This window comes from Acanthaster planci, linkage group LG10, assembly GCF_054643075.1.
Source record: "Acanthaster planci isolate LZ-2023a linkage group LG10, COTS_SCS, whole genome shotgun sequence".
In the NCBI taxonomy this organism is placed as follows: domain Eukaryota; kingdom Metazoa; phylum Echinodermata; class Asteroidea; order Valvatida; family Acanthasteridae; genus Acanthaster; species Acanthaster planci.
In genome coordinates, this window is record NC_141786.1 from 15,724,300 (window position 1) to 15,743,609 (window position 19,310).

Consider the following 19,310-nt stretch of genomic DNA (forward strand, 5'->3'; position numbering starts at 1 on the left):
ATGTGATTGGTTGATATCACCCACGTGACTCCGTAAGAGCGAAACTCCACTTATTTGGCTAACAGTACTACAGTCGGGCGCCCTCCCTCTCCAGCTGTGTCCCATCCGGCTCTCTCGCTCCTCCCCCACCATCGAGGGCAGGCGTAGGCCGCACAGCAGACATTCGGACTGGAGTCATTCTCCTCTATCTTAGACATTTTGAAGTCATCTTCCAACATGACAAGGGTACATCAGGTTGTAGTTCTTGCATTCATCGTATTCGGGGTTTTCACCACTGCGACGGTGAGCGACAGTCCCACCTGTAAGAAGGGTGCTCAACCCGTCTACCAGCAACAAATCATCATCAACTCGCCGGATGAGCTCTCGTACCCCAGGGCCACCTTCGACTTCACCAAGGTCGGAGAAATTGTTGCCGATGAACTGCAGAACACGACTCGCTGGCTGGCTCAGATGGAAACAAACATCGCTGGCAAAGTGCACGCCTTGTCGGCAGAGTTGTATGCTGTCAAAATGCAGCTGGACCAGATTACGGAATCAGTCAAAGAGCTTGTTGAACTCCTGAAAAACACAACGGGTAGGGCTCAAGAATTAGCTGCATCACCCCAACCGACAACCCATCCCTGTTAATAAACTAGGCTGTCCCAGTTGTGCCGGTCACGCGTCTTCAGCGGCTATGTTGGATCTTTGGCAGTAGAAAAAGAAAGGACTTGGTCTGGTCAAGCTGGCACGTCATCAACATTTTCTAAATCAGTTGAAATAAAATGGCTACTTAATTGTTTTGCCAAGAATTATTCTCCGCCAGAGTGGAGAAATTTAATTCAATTGAACTTCAATTTAGTACAGGGGAAATTGGCTAGTCAACACGGGAACTTCATGGCTGTTGGGGCTTTGTAAGGGATCCATCTTGATGTCTCCCTTGCAAAGCCCATGTCCATGCAGCTTGGACGGTACTATTTTATTCTACACAATAACCTCCTTTGTTCGAGTCCTATGGAACAAATGCACGGCATGAAATCCCTCAATTGAAGGTACAATCGGTTTATTGAACGTGCATGAGCGAAACAAGTTCAGACAGGTGAAGTTCTAGGCATATCATGACGCTATTAACGTTATTCAGTTCGTCGATGATGTTGATTGGTTGATGTTAAACTTGTTTGCTTTTGTGAACTGCAGTTACCCCTCCTACATCACCGGTTACCCCTCCCACACCCTTCAAGGACTGCTCTGAAGCCTTTGCAAGTGGTGTGACTACCAGCGGTGTGTATACGGTTAAACCTGTGGATAATGAAGGTCCATTCAGAGTGTACTGCGATATGGAGACAGACGGTGGTGGATGGACGGTAAAAAAGTTCTTAACAGTTTTTATGGGGCTTTTGACTAACCCTTCAAATTGCTATGAATGAGTTCGAATAAACCCTAAGCTCGCACCCTCTGACCACAGACGCCCCGCTTACGGACCAAACCACGTAAACTGTGCGTCACATCCACGTGACCAAAATAGCTATTTCTGGCAGGAGAGGTCGGAAGGGCCCGGAATGTTTACAGCCCCAGATTGGTACTAGGGCCGGCACATGTCTGCACACGTACACTAGGAGATCTAATTACTGCACCAAGCTATTGGGCACCTTGGGAATGCTGGTCCTTCGCAGGCCGTATTCCACAGTGGTTAGGGCTAGGTTTAAGGGGCTCTGCAGTCTTGAAGCATATTGGTAACCGATAGGCTAATGTTTGTTTAAAGGAGGGCGAGGTTGACGTTGATTACAAGTCCAGACTTCTTCAATGAAACAAGCTACAAAATTGTTAAAGAGTGCCAGATTCAAGGGCAGATCCGGTGGGGGGGGGCAACAGGGGCCATGTCCGCCTCAAAAACAGATGAGATTTTTTTCTCAATCAAAGTGACGACATTAAGTGTCTCACATGGAGTTTGTATTGTGTGGACAGAGCCATTTTGTTCCAAAAAATTGCTCAATTGGATTCCGAGCTTTCAAGCAAAATCGGGACGCAAAGCGAGGCAACATCAAGATGATTGAAATTTACAAACCTGGAACGAAAATTTGCAATTTGACGAGGGCAAAAAATGCTACACGTCAGTAGGATTCCCTATCACTGCCCAGATATTCTTGGGTAGTAACATAAAAAAAATGGTTTCAAACGTTTACCATTCCGTCCCATGTACCCTTCAGAAATCACTCAACTGACAAAGTGCACCGACAGATTTTTGGATTTGTTAATAGGTGTTCCAGCGGCGTCAAGATGGCTCCGTTGATTTCTACCGTGACTGGGAGAGTTACCGCCAGGGTTTCGGTAGTCTAGACGGTGAGTTCTGGCTCGGCAATGACAACCTGCATCGACTCACTGCTCAGGGCGCGTACCGACTGCGCGTCGATCTCGAGGATTTCGAAGGCAACACTGCCTATGCCAAGTATGACACGTTTCGTGTTGCTGATGGGAGTGATGACTACCGGTTGACGGTAGGAGGTTACTCAGGAACGGCTAGTAAGTCTCTGCTTTGGTATCTTTCAAACTAACCTTTTAATAGATGAATTAAAGTTTCAGTAGCATAATTTACTTTGAGAATGATTTTTTATGTAAATATGAACATCTCAGTTTACTCGTCAAATGTGAAAAGAATGAACTTGTTTTGTTAAAATCGATGGGTTAAGGAAAATTTATTCAGACGTGATCGAATTCGTAAACTTAGATAAGATAACCTGAGCATTATCAACAAACTGCACATCATAGTTTATCCGCTTCGAGCAGAAGCGGATAGCATCCGTTGTAATTCGGGGCCATTTTGCTCATGTATCATTTTTGGCATCAGTGCAACTGTAACGCTAGACGTGGAATCAATTCGGGTGTAGTCCGCCCGCCTTCTAAGTTCGCTATGCGTACACGGTGCGTCCACTTTAATAACCCCAACATGCGTGTTCGGCGGCATTCAGGGCACGATATGTGGCAAAGGGGACCCCTCCCCCATTGTGTTTTCTTTTTAACGGAATCTTTGGAATTCCTTTCAGATCTACGGGGAGGGGGTGCAGTAGGCGCAATAGCCTTAGGGTATACATGTACAGCTTGTGCATCACATTTAGGGGCCCCCTTTGCCACATATCGGGCTGGATATATCGGCGGAGCCCAATTACCAACTTGAACAATCTGCAAGCCCTTCTGGGCACAACACGTGTGGCGTGCTACCAAAACTGGACGGAGCACTCTGATTGGCTAAGAATCCCAATGATTTGAATATTTATTTTAGGCGCAGTTTGATTGGTCTTGAACGTTTATTAGCAACAACCACAGTCTCGTTCATTGAAGGGGGTGTTTGCATTATTCTGAAAAGATGATTTACCATAAAAGCATCGGTTCTTTTTGCCAAAAAAGATAGTTAATAGATTTGTTCGTGAATAGTTATGTTGTATACTTTGTCGTAAGCATCGAATAGAAATGAAGAAACTGACATTAATCTAATACAGACATTATTATATATTATATGGGTGAACTGCTATGTAGCGTGGGTGCTATTGGCGCTCTCCATGGTAACGTATGAATATGCAGGTTTGCAACCCGAATATTCACCCGAGTCTGGTTGATCAAGTCGGTAGGCGGGTACTGAAACCCGGCACTGAAAAGCTAGCGTCGTATCCGGGTCGAATCAGCGCAGCACGCTAGATGGCGGGCAACGGTGAATTACGGATTCAACAACAAAGCGTATTGACTCGTATTTTTCTGGATGGCAAACACAACCGACTAACGAATTGACTTCAAGTCTACCATAACGCGTGCATTTTATTGTCGCTTTTGAACTGACGAAGTTCAGTTCCGACCAAAGGAGCCTCTGTTGCTAAGAAAAGTGCGTCCTCTCTTGGTCCAGCTTGCTCATGGTCTTTAGTAAATTTCAGTATCATGTGGTGTTTGTTTAACAGTGCAAATTATTTTCATCTCGATTTATCGCAGGTGATTCATTTTCTGTTCACTCGAACTATCCCTTTACCACTAAAGACCGCAACAACGAATCCAATTCTCACAACTGTGCCGTACGGTACACCGGAGCCTGGTGGTACTGCTCGTGTCACGACACAAATCTGAACGGCCTGTACCTTCGTGGGCAGACAGATCAGTACGCCAAAGGTGTCGTCTGGCAACATTGGAAAGGGGATTACTACTCACTGAAACGTACCGAGATGAAAATTAAATTAGCAACTCGTTAGCTCGATGAAGTTAGTTCTTACTGATGTCAGAGGTAGAAGATAGTAAGTGATATAGGCCTAGTTTGTCGATAACACCTTGTAAAATATCTCTTTTGTGAGTTTGTGTGGTTCTGAAAAGGGCCGGAGGCTAATACTTTCCGGACAGAATCCACAGTCTGGGGACTCACGACTTTTTCTTCTTTCTGTCACCTCTTCTTCGACTTTTTCTGTTTTGATGAATACATTTTGAAGGGAGGAATGATAACTTACAATATGTCTCGCTCGTATATTCGTGTTCATCTGCATTAAAGGCTGCCCCGTCCACGCGCCCCCGGTTTTGTAAAAGTATGATCCTCCACTGTCAGTGAAGAGGTTTATTTTCCTAATCGTCTTCATCCCCTGGTCGAAAGTTCAACGTTGTGGTGCTTCCACAGAAAATATTTTCGCGTTAAAAAAAACATTTCCTGTTTATGGGCCTGCCCATTTCTGGACTGTAATGTGGTCAACAGTTAAGTACACACGTTTCTTGGCATGCTCTGTGGCACATAACTGGTGGGACAAGTGCGTCTATCTTGGAACCTTGCAAATTAGAAAAGACGTTTGTTCTGCTGCAAAAAGGGCAAAACATCTCATTTATTCCGAAATAATCAAATCAAATCTCTTGTCAATTTTGGTCAGTTTTAACTCATTTTTGCCGCGTTGAAGGAGATGAGATCGGTTTCTGGTTGGAAGGTTTCGTTATTTCAGGTTGGTTACCCGTATGAATGATCCGATAAACTGTTATTCTGAATTTCATGAATTCGTAAGTTTCATTTAGAAATATTTGCACCCGGGGGGGGGAACTAAGGTGCGTTTGTTGTATTATATTGGCAATAATCTTACAGCGCCACATTCTAGCTTTAGTCCTGACTTTTTCTCATTAAAACATACTGGATAAAAATGAAATCAAGAAACTTGGGCGCCATTTTTGAATTCGGTGGACCCACAGCAGTCAATCACTGACAGCGGTATGATCGTGTGTTATGGCCCCCACAATCCCTTCTAATGGCAATTAAATTGATCAGTGGGTGTCCCCCGGTCCCTGCAAATAAAAATAAACGCAGAAAAAAGGTTAGAGTAGGGTCAGGATACCCTTTTTCTTGTCAAGAAGGGGGGCCTCAACGGCCAAGCCACAGTCAACGAGAAGGTTGGATAAATGTTTTTAATTCCCTGAAACTTGGCACAATGTAGTACATATATTGTTACGTAGACAACACAGTCAAAATGAGTCATTTCGTTTAATGAGTGGTACATGCGGTGCCTATGCGTAGAGAAACAGGTGTTCTTTCCCTTTGAAAAGAACAGTTTCCAGGGCAAAGAAAAATCAGTAAATTTGCCGTGAAGTACCAGTGTAGCACAGTGGATTCACAAAACAAACAAAAACAGTCACCGAGTGGTGAAGTCATTGCGGTTTCTCTTTTTTTTTCTGTGTTTGTTGAATTTCGCCGACCCGCTATTTTTAGCTGCGTTTAGTATTACCCATTTATTCAGAATCCTATAACTGCACGCAGACAACGGCACCCGTCAAAGGGTTTGGAATTTGCAACGATGGTAAACAAAAGAACAGAGCAAAACAGCAGCATTCTGCGTGGAAATACTGAAAAATTTACCTTGGTTGTTATTTACTTGTTTTCCGTAAGAGTTATTCGGCAGTTCTGTTATTGGGATTTAACAAATGGTGTCACCTATAAGAAGTAGATGTATAACCTCATTATATAAGATTAAAAGATTGTTAAATTTATGCAAGTGATTTATTTGAGGGAGATGGAGCAGCAACACGTGCAAAGTACATCACATCATGCAGAGTTTGTGTGAGAGATGATTGCAAACCGAATGGAGTGTTCAGTCGAGTCCTTGCACAGAGCTGTAATGGATTTCATATTGCTTTCACATTTACTATTAATTACTCTTGTAAACTATTGCCATCTTGTGAAGCATTAAGTTATGCCGGTTAAGTCTTGTATGATTTTACCCAGGCTAAAATAGCCAGGCGATTCTTCGACCCATCTCACAGCCAGGGGACGGAATCCACCCCCCCTCATACGAGATACTATCTCGCCGCGGCGAGTTACAATCTCGCTGCGGTGAGTTAGCTAAAACTAGCTCAACTTGCTGTATATTAAGACTCAGTCTGGATACCAGACCCAATGATTCCGAGTACCCTTCTAACCAAGGATCATGTATCATCCAATGTCCACGTAACCAATATTCCTCCAGGTTTCCCGGAATAGTTGCTCTATTCTGAACCTATCCTGTCCATATTAAATTCAGTTTAATGTCAACACTTTTGTAATGTTCCTTTAAACTGTAAAAATTATTACAAAGATTAAAATGAATGAAATTGGTAGCCAAATACGTAAAGGGAGAAGATGAAGACCTTTCGGGGGACATCAGTAATGTTTGGGCATCTGTGATTCCTCTCTTCCTTATAAATGACGGTAAATGCAAAACAGAAAACTTCAAGTTGCATTCTGTCTAGGGTAACCTACAATATGATATTCAATTTGGGAAGTACATTCCCCAAATCCCCTTCTAAAAAGGAGAAATGTCACAGCGGAACGATAGGCCTACAGCGCTTCATTCAGGGTATGTAAACTTTCGACCTCAATTGTGTAAGCGGGAGTTCAACTACATTACCTCTGTGCTGCCGTCTGCTTTGTTTGCTTTTAGTCATGCTATACATAAAACGCTGTAAATTCCAGGTACACGCAATTTGTCATGTACCATGCGCCATGTATAATGAGCCTGTACCATTCGGTTATGGATTTCAATAGTCATACATTAAATTAAATTCGTGACATATTAAATTCCTTTAAAAATGGCAACATGCCTTCTGGGGGATATCAAATTACCCCTCCCCTCCCACTGGATGCAGCATAGTAGCCAAATCTTTAAAATTAACACAGGCGGTTCTGTAAAGGGGTACACAGAAATGCAGGTCCTTCTACAGAAAGTGGTACAGCCCCATTCATTGCATTTGTGTTTATGTTGGTACGCTAGACTGAGTTTTCTAATAATAGTATGCTATAAAAGCAAACCCAGCCACAGTTCACCGTCAAGGGATCGAAGGGCTGAATCAGCGGAATCAGGCGAGACTGCCAGGCTTGTATCCAACTTTGCTCTGTACCACTTCAGATCAAGGGAAACAGCGCATATTGTGGTCTTTCCGTCAGATGTTGAAGCAGAGCATTCTAGGAAAAAGAGTACGAGTGAGTAAACCTTGATATTCTCTTACAGTGAATGCGGCCAAAGTCCTTAATCTGAAAGGTAACTGATAATTCATTCTCAAATTGCTGTGTGCTTTATCAATAATGGTAAAGGAACGGCTGATTTAAGTCTCTAAAGTGTTCTTGTGCTAAAGTGGAAAAATAAAAAATACTTCTCAGAAACACTTATTTCTTAATGTGAAGCCACTTTGCCTAAAACGATGGTCTCATCAGATGCAACAGTTGCTGCCTCAACGATTTGAACAGATTTAGTCAGCAAAATCTGTGTATTTATATACTCTCTACCAGTCTACCACAGTCCGTTAATTGAGCCTGGTCACCATCTACAATGCCATCGCCTGCTCTAACTTAATTAAGGACTTTATCCTTTGACCGATCAAAAATGCAACTACATGAAAACAATGACCGATATCATTTTCTGTTAAAGTTTCATCCCCTCATTTCAACGAAACACAAATGTTTGAAACAAGTCAACCGGCAGTTTAACAGTACCCTCAGCCGCACAATTTTGTGGAACTCGGAAAGAATGTTTAATCAGTATTTCAACTGGCCTTCATTACCTCTTGGTATACTTGATCCACTGACCACTACATGTTATAGAAACATAAATATTATCCTGTAACATAGCCCGTTAGAAAAACAAAACATCAATTTTCCGTTGTAGTGTTCTTCAACACTGTCCGTACTCTATAGAACGAACCACAGAATCTCAAAATGCAAAGCAATGCACAATCAAAATTCCCCATGAGTTACAAAGTTATCGTTTTGATTTCAGTATTAACCATGTCCCGACAATTTTCTGCCAGCGTCGTTTTTTTTTCCAATTAAATTCATTCCTTTTTCATTGCATCTTCACTGCTAGCAGCATATTAGACCAGTGCATGGAAAAAATACTTAACTTGAAACCACTTCATGCACACATTTGTCTTCTCGTTGGGAGTCCCTTTATAAATGACAGTATGGAAACTATTAGAAACAACCGTTTCTTAAGGAAATTTAGTGAACATAATAAAAAAATTACTTGACGCAGACCAAGACAGCTTAGAACAGAGACTGTTGACCTCCCGATGCATTTGCGTCTTGTCAACCAGAGTACAACTTCCTGGCGATTTCAGAACTTTTTCACATTTCAATGCAGGTATAAACTAGAACGCAGACAATGGGAAATCACCAATCCAACACTTGCCTTCCGCTTGATGAAACCTCCGTGTATGCTAAGTTCGAAGACGACTGGTTTGCTCAGGGCGTTTCACGGCGGGCCTATAAGGGCACCTTTCACGATGAACTTGTTGATGATTGTGATTCAATTGAAGTGTATATTAGTGTGCGTACAGACCACTACATTCCACAGAAACTGCCTTCATGAGATTTCAATTGGATTTACTAAGTGAATTAGACAAAGGGTTCATTGTCATATCCCTGATGAAGAAGAAGAAGTCTGAAGAATAAGTGAATATAGATATATATGTAAATAAGAAAAATACCACTTTTAATAGTCTCTGCAATGAAGTCATTTTAATAAAAACCTACAAAACGCACCCCTCTGTCAAAGGTAGCTTCGTTATAAGTGTTTGTTTTACCCCGTAAAGGGCATATTGATGCCTTTTCGGTTTTTTGGCCGTGCAACACATGTTTCGTGACCAAGGGAATTCCCAGGATTGAGAAATCCTTGCCCATTTGCATGTTACCAGGCGGGTTGGTTTTGTATTACATATCTGTCTAGGAATGCACTATTTTCCATGGGGAATTGTGAGCGACGGTAGTCAGAGGAGACTAGTCTTTTTATTTCCCTAAAAAAAGCCAAATCCGCCAGAGCTACAATTTTACCTCTTTTCAAATAGAGTTCCCCGAGCGTGACGCGTAAAAGAGAAATAAAAAATACACGATACCTACTGGTTCTGTATTACGTAATAATTCGTATGAACACCATAACTTTGATTTTCTGCAGCATGCTTTTGCTTGGGTGTGACAGTTGTTCAGTCAAACTGTAATTAGTATTACAAAGCTGTTCTCTTTGATAAGATGGTAACGGTGTTGCTACGGAACGCGTCATTTCTTGCGCTCTGATATTTCTTGTTTTCTGAAAGTTTTGTTGATCTACATATATTATTGTCATGGTTTATTATTAAAATCCCATCATTTACAGCCCAAAGCTGCTTAACAGAGATTTTCCATTTCATGAAATAAAAAAGTAACAGTAATTCAATATAAATTAAGAAATATACATTAAATAAGAGCTAAAACACGAGGGAACAATTAGGAATTGATCAAATCAAGTGAGGGAGGTTATTGTATATCGTTAATCGCATCCAGTTGTCTTTGGTTGGGGGTATACACGAACAGATGCAGAAAACTGTCGCAAAATGCAGACAAACTGTCGAACACAGAATCGGAGTTGTCTCCCAACCTCCTGCTTTCATTGTTGGACAGACCTCGTCCCTGTTATTCTTGTGGGTAGACCACAACACTAGTGCAAGTATTTATGTCAGTTTTTCATCGTGTGGCCATCTTTGATTGGAAGGAGTTCATTAGGCCTAATTAGTAGGAAACAAAAGTGAAAAAATGACTGTTTAAAAAGTGCAACATTGCCCGCTTTTAACTTCGTTTCCTTTGTTTTAGCGAAAAAGATGTGAGTAAAAGCACGAAAATGTAAAAGAAACCTGTGAATGAAACCAATTTCAGACTCTACTATTCTCTCCTAAAACTGATCAACTTTATTATTTTAATTCCAAAGTAAAAACAAAAGCTCGAACTAAACATATGCAACAACTTGCGAGGCAGAGGTTAAAGTAAATTCACGAAATATCAGGACTCCTGTGTTGTAGGGTGTCAACCATCACTTGAAACAGACTTCCCATGGTAGGTTTACTCTTCAAAACAAATTGCCACAACTAAATCAGCATCGTAAAACGGGATTATAGGCAACTAATTATGCCCTTGCTGTGGCATAATTACAGGTTACCAAACAAGTCATTAGCGGCAGAGAGGGTTGCGTCTATTGTGTATATGTTTCACTAAAGGCCTAAAGAACAATTCACTGAGACCAGAAATATTTCCAAGTCAGACAGGTGGAAGGCGAGCTTGGTGGGACAAATGCAGCAGTATGGTTTATAAACGCTCCAAAGCCTTCTAATCAATACACATATTGGATTGATGACAGTCAGAGTGAAAATCGGCCCAAATGAAAACATCACAATGAGAAAGCCTGAAAGAGAAAAATCGTGCTGTTCTCATAGATTATTGAACATATTGATTTGAACACTGGACGAATTGCCTTCAAATATACATTTGTGTTAAAGCAGATTTCTGCCCAATTTAGATGGATATTAGAAATGAGTCTTGCAGTTGCTTTTTATATACATTCCCAATTCTGTAGCACAATTACTGCTTACCACATTCGATCAAAGCACAGGTAATCTGAAATACCTTTCTGGTGTCACGTGAAAGTTTAAAATAACATTCACTTATGTTTGCGCAGAACTGTCAATAAGTTCATACTCGGGAGTTCCATGCCCAGATTCACAGTGAACTATCTGATTCACAGTGAACTATCTGAGCTGTTATGGCCAATTACACAACACCCCATTTCGCAGTACTCGCCATGCCCACCAAAAAGCGCGTAAGTTCATTTTCCTTAATCAGCGCCCGCAATCGGTTTCTGCTATTGCGCTGGTAATTGAAAATGTTGCCCTTTCTTGGTCCAGCTCGAGGAGCAAAATTCACTGTAAAAATAACGAACAGCAATTTTGCTTCCAATCTGAAGCGTGCCGCTCCAAGGACACACCATACCTGCGGTGGCGTCACACTTACAAGCACATTCTTCAGTTTGACGTGCGCGCGCATTTGGCAAATTTTGGTCGTGTCCGAAACGGGCTTCCAGAGCTACGGCTAAGTCTATTGTCTATGCGTCTCCACGCATTTCCAATGGAGCGAAGACCTAGACCTAGCTCTGGACAAGAGATCCGGATCCAGCCTCAGACATCCCATCTGTCGAACAGGCAAGTGAAGCGCTCATACCACCTGTACCACCGTTGTGCGACCACAGTAATTTCTTCTAATTAGCCTTTTAGTGGTATTGCAGACACAACAGGAGGGCGCTATTTGGTTTGGGTAAAATCTCTAGTGTTTGCTCCAAATTTACCACTTCAAACAGCGCCCTCCTATTGTGTCCGCCATATTTCTAAAAGGCTAATTCTGGTCGTCGAATTACACCATATACAACTCTGCCCGTGGCTAGAGCTGTATAGACGTAGCACCAAGTTTAGAGTTTGGAACAGAAATGCTTGATTATTATGTTTGTAGCAAAGATTCTGTTATTGTGTGCTAACTGTCCATGTGCACTTACGCATGGGCCACTATTCTGGCTCCAATAATTGAAACGCCCATGACACGAATTTCCATAAACAGCTCTGCCTATGGCGTTGATGAGGTGCCCTCACAAAGCCAAATTAACCGAGCGAGATAGGGCAGTTTTCTCATTGTCGGCTTAATTATCGTGCCCGACTTTGCCTCCAAAACTGATTGCCGATTGTAGCCATGAGGCTTTCAGATGAAATCGGAGTACTGCTTTTTGTGTGGATATGTGTGTGTGTGCCTACAACACTATCGGACTTATCAATATTATTGAGGTACTTTCACAGTAAGGTGCTTAAAAGGGGAGAAAAAAATGAAGCCTACGTCGGAGACGAAGTCGAGTATTGGGAAAACGGCGACAGACCACAGCTGGTTTCGATGCCTTGCCTTAGGGTCGGGTACCCATAATACGTAATAATTTTGGTATACAGCTTCCGTGTACAGGTGATCATTCCGTTTAATCGACGTTTTGGCAACAGCAGGGGAACAGTGTACCAAGCCTATTCTCTACGGTGAATGCATAAACAAACTCAAGTAGCTCTTCAGTCCGAACTTTGGCTTTGTTTGCAGTTATTTGTGCCTCGGTCTTTGGCACCAGCAGGAAATAACAACTTACTAAGAAGATCATAGCGCGGTGACATATCACTACGTTCATATCTGATACCAACCCAATTCCAACATTACCCCCAATATTTATACAGTCGAACCTTGCTAATAAGAGGTCCTTTGGAATTGGCAGATTACCTTGTTATAACAGGAACCTTGTATTATCAGGAATGAAAACGGTCAAAAACAAAAGATTGGGACCTAAAAATGTCCTTGTTGAAAGCAGAATCTTGTATTAACAGTGATCTTATGAACGAGGTTCTACTGTATTTGTATCGTGATTCAGATGTGTAATAAGATAAAAAAGGATCACTTAAACCCTCTATTTGTAAAATGTCATCCCTTTTGAGTTTATTCGGTATGGAATTTCCTGTGTCAGCTCATATCAGCCTCTTGAACCTCAAATTACACCAAGGTGGACTACTGAACTGGAGCCATTACAAATTAAAACAGGTAATCACCCACTTCTGATATTTTGATACTAAACAAGTCCGTTACCGTGAGTGGACCTCTGGGTTTCTGCTCATATCGTTTGTATATCATCGTTGTGCTGAAACTGCTTCATAAACGAGTAACCATAGATTCAATTTATGAAATGTCCGGAAGATTGAAATTTGTTATAACTACTTCGAGCCGTTAATATTAGAACCCATTTCAAGATCGAAATCAAAGGAAGAAAAATAATAGACGAGGAAAATATTCTCAGCATATTTTAGAGAACGTTGCTTATTCAGCTCATTTTAGAGAACATTTTCTTGTCAATTACCTTTATGAACACAACTCGATGTTGAATAGGAATTCCAACATGAGACCTGAAGTTCTGCGCAGACTCAGAAATCACAATCTGCCTCCCCTAAAGACAGATGTGGCAACCAGAAGTTGGCAGGCATATCTTGTTACTTAATATATAAAAAGAGAGAATTCTTTGGCATGCGAACAAAATAATTCAGTAGCAATTGATTTTCCTGGAAGAGACCTTCAGTCTATAATTATCGTGGCACCCACTCTGTCTCAAGAGTCCCACTCAGTTCTGAACACGAGCTGACGTTCCAATGTAGCCTTTGCGGTGCGCACTCGTCGTGATTAATAGCACATGATATAAATATCCATGATGTCATGCTGCACTCTTAATTGTGATTGGTTGATATCACCCACGTCACCCTGTTAGTGCGAAACACCACTGTTTTGGCTTGTTTACAGACAGGCTTAGAGCCATAGACTAAAAATTAGTGGCATACGCTTGAAGTGGCAATTCTTCACTTCTGAGGTATTTTGAAGTCACCTTCCAACATGTCAAAGGTACAGAAGGTTGTCGTTCTTGCATTAATCGTGGTTGGGATTTTGACCACCGCAACGGTGAGCGACAGTCCCACCTATAAGAAGGGAGCTCAACCAGTCTACCAGCAGCAAATTATTATCAACTCGCCGGATGAGCTCTCATACCCAGGGGCCGTGTGTAACTACTCCACAATCCGAGAAGTTGTTGTCGATGAACTGCAGAACACGAGTCGCCGGCTAGCTCAGCTAGAAGTAAACATCGCTAGTGAAGTACACGCCTTGTCGTCAGAGTTGAGTGATGTCAAACTGCAGCTGGACCAGATTACGGAAGCAGTCAGAGAGCTTGCTGAACTCCTGAGGAGTACGCCAGGTAGGACTCAGGGGTCATTAACAAAACCGACAATCCATTCCCTGTTCATCAACAGAGGCTTTAAAAGCAACATGCAACATTCCCAAACTTACCGGTAAGACAGTTTAATAGGCTTCTGAATCAATCCACTTTTCAGTAGCGTTGTATTGGATCTCGGTAGTAAAGGAAAGAAAGAACTCGGTTGGGTCAAGCTGGCTCCGCCCAGCAAACTTGGTAAGGAAGGCGAATGACAGCAGCACAAACCCTTTATCGAATTATTGAATTGAATCAGTATATGGAACCTCCATGGCTCTGATAATGGGCAAAACTTCAGACAGGTGAGGTTCTAGGCCTATTATATAGTACATGCATGACGCCTCTTGAAACGTTTCTGTTCGTCGATGGATGTGGCTATTTTAATGTTTGCTTTAATGAACTATAGACACCACTGCTGCACCTCCCACACCCTTCAAAGACTGCTCTGAAGCCTTTGCAAACGGGGTGACTACCAGCGGTGTGTATACGATTCAACCTGATGATGATGGGAGTCCATTCAGAGTGTACTGCGACATGGAGACAGACGGTGGTGGATGGACGGTAAATAACTGTACAGTTTTGGTAGGCTTTTGACCGACCCTTCCACTTGATGGGAATAATTTCAGTTAAATTTGGATAAAAAGACCAGAGGCAAACTCAATTGAATAAAATACACGGCTGGTGGAGCAGATATTTAAGCATTAAGGGCGAGATTGACGTCGATACTGTCGGGGTTGTGGAGTATTACTGTTGCCGCGGTTTTATTATTGCAAGCCTGGACTCCTTCCATGGCTGTCCAGTTAAATGCTGTAGAGGTGTAACAGAGATGCTGATAGTAATTGGACTGAGAGCTTACAAGCAGAATTGGAACGCAGAGTGGAGCAAAATCGTAGTGATTAAAATGTATTTTCCGAAACGAACATTCTAGTTTGACAAAGAGAAATAAAATCCCAGCTACACGCCAATACAGTTGTCTCCATCCACCGTTGAGATATTCTTAAGGAGTAGGAAACTTAACAAATAGTTTCAAACGTTTACTATTCCTCCCTACGTATCCTTGAGAAATATACACCGTAGTTCGACTGACAAACTGCACCTAAAATGCACCTTTTTGGGTTGTTTCATAGGTGTTCCAGCGGCGTCAAGACGGCTCTGTTGATTTCTACCTTGACTGGGAGAGTTACCGCCAGGGTTTCGGTAGTCTAAACGGTGAGTTCTGGCTCGGCAATGACTACCTGCATCGACTCACTGCTCAGGGCGCGTACCAACTGCGCGTCGATCTCGAGGATTTCGAAAACAACACTGCATATGCTGTGTATGACACATTTCGTGTTGCTGATGGGCTGGACAACTACCGGTTGACATTGGGGGCCTACTCAGGAACGGCTGGTGAGTTATTGTTGTCATATCTTTTAAATTACAGTAATAATAGAAGAATTCAGAATACCTAAGATAGTCTCCCTATTCAACAACGTGCAACTTGACCGTGTGTTAACATTTGATAATGCCCGTGGAGGAGAATTGTCAAAAAACTGTATCTAATATTTTATTCTCCTCGAGCACAAGCACGCCTTCGTTTACAGGGGCCCTGTTTGTTCGTTTTGTTGGTAGCAGCGCTTCCACAGTCAACTTGAAAACTTCCCTTTCCCCTGAGCCAAATTTCCTTATTTTCCTCCTAATTTCCTTGTTTTTTTAGTTAACCACCAAAAAGCCTAGGCCTAATATACTACCAAAACCACTATGCTTGTTTGCTAGATGATAAGCAGAGGTCAGTACAATGATCAAACTCCCGGTCTTGAAAAAAAAATCAGGCTTTATGCGTCATGTGGGGTGATTTTGATCTGTTGACAATAGACAAAGTTTAATTGTACTAGTCTTGTTTCAAGTCATCCTGAATCTGGCAGAATATTATTGTAGAGTTTGAAATGTAGATTTTGCTTCTAATTTTGAGAATATTTGTAGAATGTGCCCAGAAATTAATAATTTCCTTAGATTCGAGGGATTTCCTCAGAATTTCCTTAGATTTTTTCATGTCCATAAAATTTCCTTCAAAAGCAAAAATTTCCCTATAATAAGGAAATTTCCTTGAAAGTGGAAGCGCTGGTTGGTAGCGATGGGACCGTAACGCGTGCATTTAATTTCAAAACAGTTCGCGACCAAAGGAGCCCCGTTTCAAAGAAAATTACGCCCTCTCTTGGTCCAGCTCGAGACTCATAGAGTTGGGTTTTACCATAGATATAACGTCATGCCCTATCGTCTTCGTTTAAAGACGCAGATTACTTTTCACTGGATTTATTGCAGGTAACTCATTTTCTCGCCACTCGAACTACCCCTTTTCCACCAAAGACCGTAACAACGAATCCAATTCTTACAACTGTGCCGCACGGTACACCGGAGCCTGGTGGTACTGCACGTGTCACGACACAAATCTGAACGGCCTGTACCTTCGTGGGCAGACAGATCAGTATGCCAAAGGTGTCGTCTGGCAACATTGGAAAGGGGATTACTACTCGCTGAAACGTACCGAGATGAAAATTAAGCTAACAACTCGTTAGCTCCATGGAGTTCTCATTAGTTCATGTCAGAACTAGAAGATGGTAGGTTTGCAGAAGCACAATGTGAAAAATCTCTTTTGTGAGAATGTGTGGTTCTAAAAAGAACCGGAGGTGCTCAACATTTTGGACACTGTGCTCAGTCCATCGTCAACAGATTCTCTATTTCGTTCTACCAGCATTTTTTTGCTTATTTGATGAACACATTTTGAAAAGAATGATCCCTTACAATGTACCTTATTCGTGTGATCGGGTTCATCAGCGTGGAGGCCATCCCTCCACTTCTGCGCACCCTTTGCCGTCTTGTAAAAGCATTATCCATCTTTTGTCACAGTTGATGCCGATAAAATGTATATTTCTTTTTATTTCTCACCATTTCTTATTTTCTGGTATTTCATCTCGTTATTTCTAATTTAGGCCGTGTCCGAAACGTGCTTCAAAAGCTGTGGTGTGGCTAGGTCTAAAATTGTCAACGCATCTCCGCACATTTTCCAATTGAGGGAAGACCTAGACCTAGCTCTAGACAACAGATTCGGATGCAGCCCTATCTTTCATTTTCAAATGTGGTCACGGATCAAATACGTATATTTACATATGTGACTTATATAACAGCGAGATATCCAAGCGACCCAAAATCCTGTCTGACTGTAATTATGGTCGATTGTATTGATGTGAGCATGAGTATTGGACTTTTTATGACGGTTCTTCCGTATTCATGCAACTCTACTTTAATGTGCATTGTGGGAAATCGAATATAAACAAAAGAACATTGGCATGAAGTACCTAATTCCTTGAGATTCGAACGTAGTGACAGGACAACACTTAAGCTCTTGTTTTAATCTGTTGTACCTGTATTGTGCCTTTGATTGCTTTTATGATTGTTTTTACTGTTAACGTGGCCGCGGTAACTTAATGGGTTTTCTTATATTGTACTTTTGTTTAAACATTGTCAGGATTTTTTAAATTCATTTTGACACAGTTTGTGATTTTGATGGATTTTAAGAGGATTTCTTGATCGATAGACGGGTTGAAAGACCGAAAATGTGATATGATATTCACGTGTTACCGCTACAGATAGGTTTTTGCTTGCTGGGTGTAAAGAAATTCGTAAAAAAAAAACCCGAAAAAACCCCAAAGAACCTTTCAATCAAATTCTGGTTTCAGCATGTCTCTGTTGCCAATTCTTCTCGTGGATGAAACGTATCTCAGTTGTGGTAATAAAAGAAAAAATAGTTACTGAATAAAAAGAGCTCAGGGTTTTTCATTCAAATTAAATGTTACAGATGAAAAATCACGGTTAGAGCCGCTGCCACTCCCAATCGATATTCAAACCGTTCTCCTAATTCAAGTGAGAAGTTTATCTTTGTGATTTGCTTTAGGAATGCAAATTTTGACTGGCTAAGGTTTTTTCCGTGTGTTGGTCATTGGCGTAGAGATCTTTATCGGAATTCCAAAGGGAATATTTTCTGGAATCCTGCTTCAGAAGAAACGTTGATCAAGTACAATTAATTCACAACTATAACTTAATTAAACATGGAAATTTAATTGTGTTTGAACGAATGGGGGTATACTTGTTTTCTATTCACCAGTCTACTTGATAGCAAAACCTCGTCAAATTTTGATCAAAGTTGACGCCTTGTGAGGGTTCTTCTCATTTTTTTTCAAACATTTCGATCTGTCAGCAGAAAATCAAAAATTATATTGCTTTCGTACATGGCTAAACTTCCACGCCGCACGATGGGCCGACAGTATCCCTGCCCCTGCTTGTTTTGTTTGCAGATAATTGATTTATACTAACCCCAAGAGTCTTCACTTCACAATCGTCTGGCTTTGTTGAATGCGATAATGTTGTAGAATGGTAGTTTGGAATAAATATTGTTTAGAGGTTTTTTTCGTTCATACAGTTACTGGGGTTTGTTAAGTTACCTGTAAGTGCCAATTGAGGGCGCGCTTTGATTATACACGTGGTGAGGAAAAGGCATTTTTATACATGTAATACCTAAATACTGACAAAAGCGGGCGCGAGGCCGTGAATTTCGTGAGAACTGGCGGAAAAACGTCAAAGCTGGGGTCTCAAAAGCTGAAGTTGACGCAAGACTCCAGGCCACATCGAAAAGAGCAGCTCGGAAGCAGCGTGCAGCATCCACGCGTGATCCAACCAGATACGTCTGCACGACGTTTAAAAAAGACTGCCACTCCAGAATCGGGCTCTATAGCCATGCAAGATTCTGCCCCCCCCCGTGCGCTAACCTTCGCCTTTCGAGGCGAGGATGCCGAGATGCGTGTACGTGTACATGCGATACAACTAGGACCTGTGTGCCATCATAGTCACCCCCCCTCAGTCCCGAGGCAACACCTCCCTGGGCCTGCATCCACCCGCTCCGCCATAGGCTTCCCTCACAAGTAGAAAAACCTGGATTGTTAAACCAGGTATTGTACTTGTTGCTGTGGTGGTTCAGTTGCTGAGTGGGCTTGGTGATTGAGTTGACAATTTGATAGGTTGCTGATGGCCATTATGACACTGCAAATTCCTGGTAGTAACGCCAGGTTTATTAAACCATGCCTCTAAGAGGGCTGCCTGACTCGATTATGATTGATCGTCGTGCCAAACAATAAACGTTTGTGGCTACCAAAATACTTGTCTCCGTTGTGGCTCTTCTCACAAAAAAGTACAGCCTGCTCCACG

The 19,310-nt window shown here is 41.9% G+C and overlaps 2 protein-coding genes across 3 annotated transcripts; both read left to right on the forward strand.

The window, feature by feature from the left end:
* Position 1: 1 nt before the first annotated feature.
* On the forward strand, positions 2 to 18,528 carry LOC110982980 (microfibril-associated glycoprotein 4-like). The gene is made up of 5 exons (XM_087142232.1): positions 2 to 574; positions 1,174 to 1,340; positions 2,235 to 2,496; positions 3,952 to 4,247; positions 17,042 to 18,528. The coding sequence occupies exons 1-4, from the start codon at positions 217 to 219 to the stop codon at positions 4,203 to 4,205; spliced, it is 1,041 nt and encodes a 346-aa protein (XP_086998358.1). The 5' UTR covers positions 2 to 216; the 3' UTR covers positions 4,206 to 4,247; positions 17,042 to 18,528.
* LOC110983008 (microfibril-associated glycoprotein 4-like) lies at positions 13,550 to 18,528 on the forward strand. Of its 2 annotated transcripts, XM_022241856.2 has the most exons (5): positions 13,550 to 14,057; positions 14,479 to 14,633; positions 15,200 to 15,461; positions 16,374 to 16,669; positions 17,042 to 18,528. In XM_022241856.2, exons 1-4 carry the CDS (start codon positions 13,700 to 13,702, stop codon positions 16,625 to 16,627), a joined length of 1,029 nt encoding a protein of 342 aa, XP_022097548.2. In that variant the 5' UTR covers positions 13,550 to 13,699; the 3' UTR covers positions 16,628 to 16,669; positions 17,042 to 18,528. The 2 variants fall into 2 exon arrangements, with proteins under 2 accessions (XP_022097548.2, XP_022097547.2); XM_022241855.2 differs by having other exon boundaries at positions 16,374 to 18,528.
* Positions 18,529 to 19,310: the final 782 nt, after the last annotated feature.

Coding starts and splice junctions, on each gene's coding strand:
- LOC110982980 (XM_087142232.1), top strand. CDS start 217: ATGACAAGGGTACATCAGGTTGTAGTTCTTGCATTCATCGTATTCGGG. Junction 575..1,173: donor ACTCCTGAAAAACACAACGG/GTAGGGCTCAAG, acceptor TGTGAACTGCAG/TTACCCCTCCTACATCACCG. Junction 1,341..2,234: donor CAGACGGTGGTGGATGGACG/GTAAAAAAGTTC, acceptor ATTTGTTAATAG/GTGTTCCAGCGGCGTCAAGA.
- LOC110983008 (XM_022241855.2), top strand. CDS start 13,700: ATGTCAAAGGTACAGAAGGTTGTCGTTCTTGCATTAATCGTGGTTGGG. Junction 14,058..14,478: donor ACTCCTGAGGAGTACGCCAG/GTAGGACTCAGG, acceptor AATGAACTATAG/ACACCACTGCTGCACCTCCC. Junction 14,634..15,199: donor CAGACGGTGGTGGATGGACG/GTAAATAACTGT, acceptor GTTGTTTCATAG/GTGTTCCAGCGGCGTCAAGA.